Source organism: Cebus imitator, unplaced genomic scaffold, assembly GCF_001604975.1.
Source record: "Cebus imitator isolate Cc_AM_T3 unplaced genomic scaffold, Cebus_imitator-1.0 Scaffold408, whole genome shotgun sequence".
NCBI lineage: Eukaryota > Metazoa > Chordata > Mammalia > Primates > Cebidae > Cebus > Cebus imitator.
Window position 1 is genome coordinate 848884 of NW_016107723.1, and position 8557 is coordinate 857440.

An 8557-nucleotide genomic window follows, 5' to 3' on the forward strand; every position below is an offset into this window, starting at 1 on the left:
AATATTTCTCACAGTTAATAAAAACTCAACACATTTAGTGATTAAAAGAATGAATGTAATTTAAAAAATATTTGTACCTATTAAACTTAGCAGCATGCATAGCCCAATGTGTTGCATACCTATTTCAAATACATTGAAAGCCATCAAGGCATTAAATGTTGTGGTTACCTATGTTTGTTTTCATATAAGACTATATATTTGACATAAATTTATGTATACTTATAATCCATTTCACTGCCATAGAATGTAGTTGAGCAAGAATATAACATTCTTAGTTTTTCTTCATTTTATATTATAATGGTGGAAAACTGAAAATTTCCTGTTCAGCTATTTTCCACTTAAGTTTTGTCAATTCAGGATGTAAATATCATTAGTAAAAGATTATACTCCTTTTTTATCCCCTCTCTTCACTTGAAATTGATCCAAGTTCTGTGAAGACATACTTCATTATTCATTTAATCTAAGACACCATTAATTTTAAGTACATCATTAAGAAAGAAAAGAAATAGCTGTCAATTAAATTATAAAATAATCTGGCGATATTTTTAAATTATACAAGAAACATGCACACTAGCCTCTTCAGTACTTTTTGATAGTGCTAGTTTCTAAAGAATTTGGCTGTTTATATTTGCAGTTGCATTGCTTGGTATATAATAGTTTCTCAAAACAGAAACTAGCAGAGTTTTCATTTATCTGGGGTATCTTTTATCTTAAGAGATCTTGTTTCTTGGCAAGAATGTATGGGATTCATGCCATTGTTCAGTGCTAAAGAGGTTACTATTCTCTTTTATGTTATTCTATATATTAAAAAAAATTGCTTCAGTGGTGATTCATGAAATAAACTTTTTGAAGATATTTTAAACCTCATTAAATTCATCCTTATGATACATTAACAATGCATGTAATTCCCTCAAAGTGACAACAATGCAAAGAGCTTTGATCCACACATACAGGCAATGGCAATTATGTAAGAACTGCCAGCTGTCTGACAACTATTGAAAGATGCCATCAATTGAAAGATACATCTGAAGTTCAGAGATGTTAAAATGTGAAAAATATGTGTCTGCTAAACTGTAAAATATAGTACTGTTCATAGGAGAGGTCATACTTGCTGTATTAGGGTTCTCTAGAGGGACAAACAAATGGATTATACACACACACACACACACACACAACACAGAAATTTATTAAGTATTAACTCACGCAATCACAAGGTCCCACAATAGGCCATCTGCCAGCTGAGGAGCAAGGAGAGCCAGTCCAAGTTTCAACACTGAAAACTTGGAGTCTGATGTTTGAGGGCATGAAGCATCCAGCATGGGAGAAAGATGCAGGCTGGAAGGCTAGGCCAGTCTCTCTCACATTTTTCTGTCTGCTTATATTCTTGCCATGCTGGAAGCTGATTAGATTGTGCCAACCCAGATTAAGTGTGGGTCTGCCTTTCCCAGCCCACTGATTCAAATGTTAATCTCCTTTGGCAACACCCTTACAGATATACCCAGGATCAATGCTTTGTATCCTTCAGTACAATCAAATTGATACTCAGTATCAACCATCACACTTGCAGTCTTCTATCTTTGCTGGCCACAGGTGAGGGATGGCTTGTTCTGCTTGGTTTTGGAGAACAGCCTCTATCCCTGCTATTCAGGAGGCCAAAAGAGCCTCCTGTTAACAGACGAACTAGGATTATACTTTGCACTTCTGGTTCTGTCTGCATAGTTTTTTGTTTGTTTGTTTTGAGATAGATTTTGGCTGTTGCCCAGGCTGGAGTGCAATGGCACGATCTCAGCTTACTACAACCTCCACCTCCTAGATTCAAGCAATTCTTCTGCCTCAGCCTCCTGAGTAGCTGGTATTACAGGTGCCCGCCACAAAGCCCAACTAGTTTTTTGTATTTTTAGAAGAGGCGGGGTTTCACCAAGTTGGCCAGGCTGGTCTCAAACTCCGGACTTCAGGTAATCCACCCATCTTGGCCTCCCAAAGTGCTGGGATTAAAGCCATGAGCCACCACACCTGGCCTGCAGCGTTTTTTTGAGTCAACCAGTCTACCTTCTACACTTGTATATCACCTCTCCAGGGAATAGGAATCCTTAGCTATTTTTCTCATACCATGTTAATGCTCTACTTTTTTCAAACTGCTTTGGGATTCCTGAGAAAGAGCAACTGAGGGACAGCAAAACAGATTTCACTTGAGTAGGTGGCAGTTGAGTTACAGGTATTTTTTAAAAGCTACATTAATCAAATAAGAGCCTATGAAGGCCCAGCATGGTGGCTCACGCCTGTAATCCCAACACTTTGGGAGGCTGAGGTTGGTGGATCACTTTGAGGTCAGGAATTCAAGTAGCCAACATGGTAAAATCCCATCTCTACTAAAAATGTGAAAATTAGCTGGGCATGGTGGCAGGAACCTGTAATTCCAGCTACTTGGGAGGCTGAGGCAGGAAAAATGCTTGAACCCAGGAGGTGGAGGTTGCAGTGAGCCAAGATCGTGCCACTGCACTCCAGCCTGGGCAATAGGGTGAGACTCCATCTCAAAAAAAAAAAAAAAAAGAAAAAAGAAAATAGCCTATGAAACGGGAGAAAGTTGCCTGTCGAGCAAGTTGAAAATATAAGCCATGGAAAGGACCTGTTGGGGAATATATTCATGCTTTCTCTATAGAATGCAGGATACATGGTGGAAGCATGCATAATTTGTGCACTGTGCACTGCACTGCAGCCTGGGAGACAGGGTAAGACTCCGTCTCAAAAAAGAAAAAAAGAAAAAGAAAAGAATAGGCCTGTGAAAAGAGAGAAAGTTGCCTGTCAAGGTGAGTTGAAAATATGATCCATGGGATGGCTGTGTTTGGGAATGTGTGCATAGTTTCTCTACAGAATGTAGGGTATATGGTCGGGTCATAGATAAACTGTTAGAGTTGGGGCCAAATCAGGAAGATCGTGTTTAAAAAAACAAAAACCACACCAGCAAAACCTTCCTAAGTGTGTGGGTTTCATCCATTGTAAAAATGCTTATAGATCATCAAATGCTTTTAAGTGAAATTGTCACATTTATATTCTGGAAGATGATGCTGGTAACCTTGTGAAAGATGAGTTAAAGTTTGGGGCAAAAAAATGAAGGTCCAATATTTTGAGGTCATTTCAGTTGTTCAGGTGACAGGTGTCAAAGCTGAGGCAGAGGCTAGTTTAGCAATGTAAGGAATTGAAAAACCTTGACAAGATAATGTTACTATGCAATACTCAGGACATGAAAAGTAGAGATGACCTCACTGCTCCTATTGGAGTGGTGACTAAATGGATAACATTATCCTTATTTGAGTTAAGAGTATACTGCTTAAGGCTGGAAAAGAATTGACTTAACTCTTGATGAATTAAAAATATTTTCAATTGGGCATATAGATAAGAATGCCTTCTTCAGTATTACGTTTGGTTTGTGGTTGAGTCATGCCAGGGAGGGAGTGGGGAGTGGTGGTTCCTATAGTAGATGTTGAACATCATGAAAACATCAAAAATGGAATTCTGAGGAAATTCCCACTCAAAGAATGAAATACTGTAAATGAGAGAACTGGTCATACAGTCTTATAAACAAGTCCAAGAAAATGTTGGGCACAATGTATTATGATCAGTAGATCATAATAGACAGTTATGCTTATTTGCATATGTTTTGAGGTTAATTATGAGTCTCAAAATACCTTTCTGAAACCATACCTTAAGAGACTCTTTATATGGTAGGTACTTTTCTATTCCAAAAAAATCTTGTAGATATTCCTTAGGGTCTAATATATGGTCAAGTTCAAAAGGCTATTTAGTGATAGAATTTGGATTAGGTTCTAGTCATTTTGAGTTCCTTTCCTAAATTATGAAACTGCAAGTTTGATTTTACAGATTGACTTTTTTTTCCGTAGTCCACAAATTTATCATCAATATTATCGGTTTCAAGCATTAAAAGGACAAGAGCTGTGCAAAAGAATTCTAAGTGTTATTTTTTAAATAACCTTCAGTATGTTTTTAAAGGATTAAATTTACTTACAAAGTAAAAATGTAGTAGAGCCTCAGTAGCTTATGCTAATCATTCAGAGAACTATTGTGGATTGCTGACTAAAGATTCAGATAAGACAAGATGAAAAAGAGCATTATTTGTTTTCAGATGTTTTTCCAGTGAAGTTCTAAATGTTATGGATGATTATAAAGGAATATTTGTTAAGTTTGCAAAATCTGTACACTTTGGGATTTTTTAATTTGGTTTGATTGAATGCTTTTCATTATGATGGCTCTTATTAGCAGGTATTTTTTTGGAAGCCAGGATTTAGATTAGTAGTAAAGTAAGTTGTATAATTAGAATTAAAATCTATAAAAATGTGTATGTTTAAAATATATCTCAAAGCTGAATTAGAAACATTGTATTTGGAGGAAAGTAGACCACTTCAATGCCTTCAGTGCTGAATTCATGGGGTTCTTTGAGGCCAAAGGCATTGCCAGTATTAAGAGAACTTTAAAAGTCAGTCCCTTACTAGCAATGTACTTCCTGACTTCAGGAAGAAAGCATCAGTGGAACCAGTCCAGTAAAAAAACTTCTTGTACAACTGAAATATTGGCAGCTTGTGTTTATCTTTTCCCTTCAAGGCTTAGTGGTTAGCAGCTTTGTATGTAAGGGCAATCCTGATCAGAAACTCTACTGCATTTGCACAAAACAGTACTGTTAGTCTATCCCTTCTGTCTTAAATCATACTGCTCACTTCTCTTATGTACTAGTAAGTGTCATTTGTGGCATTTTTTCTTTCCAGAATAGGTCACTTTCATCTGTATTAAAAACTGTTTAGGCAGATGTCCTTTCTCCTCAATGATTTTCTCAGTGATTTCTGGGAACTCTTGTCTGTTGCCTCTTGGTCAGCAGAAGCTGCTTCTCCTTTTATCTTGATATATTTTTTTTAAGCCAAACCTCTTTCTGAAATTATTAAACTATCTTTTGTTGGCATTAAATTTTCCAGCTTTAGCTCTTCCACCTTCCTTTTGCTTTATATTATAGTACAATGATTTTGCTTTTTCTCAAGTTATATTAGAGTCTGTAGGTTTGCCTTTCTTATAGCAATCATGCAACCATGTAAAAGCTGAATTTTTAATATGATATAAAAAGTTATTTGACAAAAAGTGCAAAGATGTTGTGCCTCCTGATGAAGCTGCAGTGACAGTTTCACAACTTTTTCTTTTCCTTTTGATCTTCAGGCTGGATTCATTTTTCTTGAAATGGCAGGCAACCCCTGCTGCGGACTTCCATCTACAATACATATCAAGCCATCCAACTTTTTTTTTTTGTAATATCATGACATCTGCTTCCAGCAGATGCAGTTTCTGCATCACTAGTGGCATTTTGTATGGGTACCATCATGTTATTCAAGATTTATGATATTGCACTAAATGCAGTAGAAACTATGCAAGAATCATGAGAGATCACTTTTACTGCAGTACACAATTTACTGGAGATACAAATTGCCCATGTGGAGATGATTAGTGTCACATGGTATTTTAAGTAAATACCAACAACACTTGAGCTCACCATAAGAATAACTAGAGGGGACTGTGAAATTACTACAGTAGTATACTACGTACTACAGTTAATTTTGTGCAGTTATAATACTGCATCCTTACATTTACTTACATATCTCGACTACAAATAGCACCATGTACAATCTGTGCTTATGTGCATAAATTTTGATACATTTTAACAATTTATAGTAGATTTATATATATATGTTACGATTGTAAGTAATAAAATAGACCAGCATCTATATTTATTTTATCAATTTATGGCATACCTCTTCCTTAATTTTTTAAAATATTTCTTTTTTTGAGATAGAGTCTTGCTCTGTTCCCCAGGCTGCAGTACAGTGCTAACTGCAGCCTCCACTTCCCAAGTTCAAGTGATTCTCCTACCTCAACCTCCTGAGTAGCTGGGATTATAGGTGTGCACCATCACACCTGACTAATTTTTGTATTTTTAGTAGACATGGGCTTTCACCATGTTGGCCAGGCTGGTCTTGAACTCCTGACCTCAAGTGATCTGCCTGCCTCGGCCTCCCAAAGTGCTAGGTTACAGGTCTGAGACACTGTGCCTAGCCTTTTTTGATATGTCTAAACTATGTAGTGTATTGTGATATTTTTCAAATTCTCTCAAATCTCAAAAAAACTTTAGAATATATTTATTGAAAAAAAATCTGCACATAAGTGGTACCACGCAGTTCAAACCCATGTCATTCAATGGTCAACTATATTATATACTTAAGTCAACTAAAGTCATTTATGAATATTATATTAGGGCAAACTTTATTGTGAATACAACATAATCTTTACTCACAGTAGTTAAATATAAAATTCCTTTAAAAAGTTAGAATTTCAATGTAAAAGATAATTTCTGAAATAATCTAGACAATTCATGCATGTGTTTTATTGGCGTTCTTTTTAATAATTTTTTGAGACTAAATAATTTGATTATATTCTTTCTTCCTCTCTAAATCTTTCTGAATATTTTAAAATGTTTTTAAAGTGTTCCAGAAAGGATGTTTATATATATATTTTTTTTCTTGCAGATAAGAATGTGCCTTTTGATGAAAGGACTTTATCTTTCTACAGTGAAGAGTGGACTTTCTATGTTTAAGGAATAAGAAGCCACTATATCAATATTGGGGGGGTATTTAAGTTTCATACATTATGACAACCTTTAATTTGTTGTTGCAATAAATACTGTATTCTTTTTTGTATCTTTATATGTATAGGAATACTCTATTAATAGGCTCAGCGATGTTGGGGATAAACTATACTGTAATAGTTTATCAGTTTGATAATTACTATAAAATGGTGTTTTCTGATCAGTTTTCATTTATTGCTTACCATATGATTGTAAACTGTTTTCTTTTATGTATTAATTAGTTAATGCTAATTATTTTTTTGCTGGTGTCATATGTTAAAGAGCTGTAAATTCCAACAACCAACTGGTGTGTAAAAATAATTTAAAATTTCCTTTACTGAAAGGTATTTCCCATTTTTTGTGGGAAAAAGCCAAATTTATTACTTTGTGTTGGGATTTTTAAAATATTAAGAAATGCCTAAGTTATTATTTGTAAAACAATAAATATGATTTAAAATTCTCTTAAAATGGTCTAGATAATGTGTTTATAAAATAAACTTAAAGACTATAGAATTGAAAATTAATATATATCATTGTAAGTGATTTATTGGAAACTCTATCAAAATGTTGTTCTGTTTTAGCAACTACTATGTGAAAGTAATGTATGTACTTTGATTAGATATTTCAGAAACCTGTGAATTTCAAAGCCATATTATATCTTTACTGTACAGTAAGAGGTAAATATGGAAATAATGGCATAGTTCAAATACTTGACTGTTTTATGCAACAGGAGATTGAGGAATTAAAGTAAACACATAGACTTTGGAGTCATCTATATTCAAAGACCAACATCACGATCTCTGAACAATTATTTAACCGCATTGAGATTCAATTTTTCACATCCTAGAAGTTAGAGGAGAATTTATAGGAAAAGCTGGGTCATGAACTCTGTTGCTTACTAGGACCATGGAAGTAATTTAAATATGCATGTAAGTCAGGATAGGCTAGGTCAGAGAGAGTTAACATATGGTTCCAAATCACAATGGGTTGCAACAAGGATTTATTTCTCACTTCTGCTACATGTTTTTTATGAACTCTGATTCTGCTCTTTGTAGTCTTTTCTCCAGGACCAAAGATGTTGGGAAAACCTCTGCCCCAAATATTGGCTCATAACTAAGCATCCAGACATAATGCACCACATGCTAGTTCATTAGGTTCTGCCTCAAGGTGATAAATTTCAATTTCACCTATATTTTATTGACCAAAACAAACATTAAAGCTACATACAAGTTCTACAAGGCAAGGATAGATAATCCTCTAGCAAGGAAGTAAATTGGAGTATTTGGCCATCCACAATGCAAAGTTACTTTTACCTGTGTGCCAACTGGCTTTCCATAGTGAATCAAGTCAACATGATGGCAATGTATATATGTATAAAGTATGAGCAGGGACTAAAGTGGAAGGTATTTCTTCTTCTAAAGGAATCAGCCTCTCTTCAGATCCCACTAATAGTTACCATGAGAAAATACTTGCCTATGTTGCTAACTCTTAGTTTTTAATTTCCAAGAGAAGTCAAGCCTCTAGATATTGTATATGAAATCTTCTTATTTTAAAAGGTTATTAGCACAGAACACATGTTTGGATTAAATTTGGCCCCATATAGTATCTTGGAAATAATTCATTTAATAACTGCTGTCATTTATAAGCTAGCTTTTTCATTAGCACTAATTAGAAGTAAGAATCAAGAATAAGAATTCTGATAAGGCAACTTAAAGGATTATTTTCATAAATGCTCTCCAAGTTGCTTTTAAAGGGGATGTTGCCAAAATGTTTTCATCACTGGCACCGACTTAATTAGAAATATACAGTTTCTCTAGATGACTACTTTGAAAAGGATATCCTTCAACTGGACATGGAAATTTTGTCATATTTGTTAAAAAT

General features: G+C 34.8%; 1 protein-coding gene across 1 annotated transcript in view; it reads left to right on the plus strand.

Annotated features, from left to right (window-relative positions):
- FAM174A (family with sequence similarity 174 member A) overlaps positions 1-7144 on the plus strand; it is a 44086-nt gene extending 36942 nt beyond the window's left edge. The window contains exon 3 of the mRNA XM_017509159.1: positions 6579-7144. Within this exon, the coding sequence (XP_017364648.1) occupies positions 6579-6582 (4 nt within the window). The 3' untranslated portion in view covers positions 6583-7144. The remainder of the gene's footprint in view (positions 1-6578) is intronic.
- The last annotated feature ends 1413 nt before the right edge of the window (positions 7145-8557 follow it).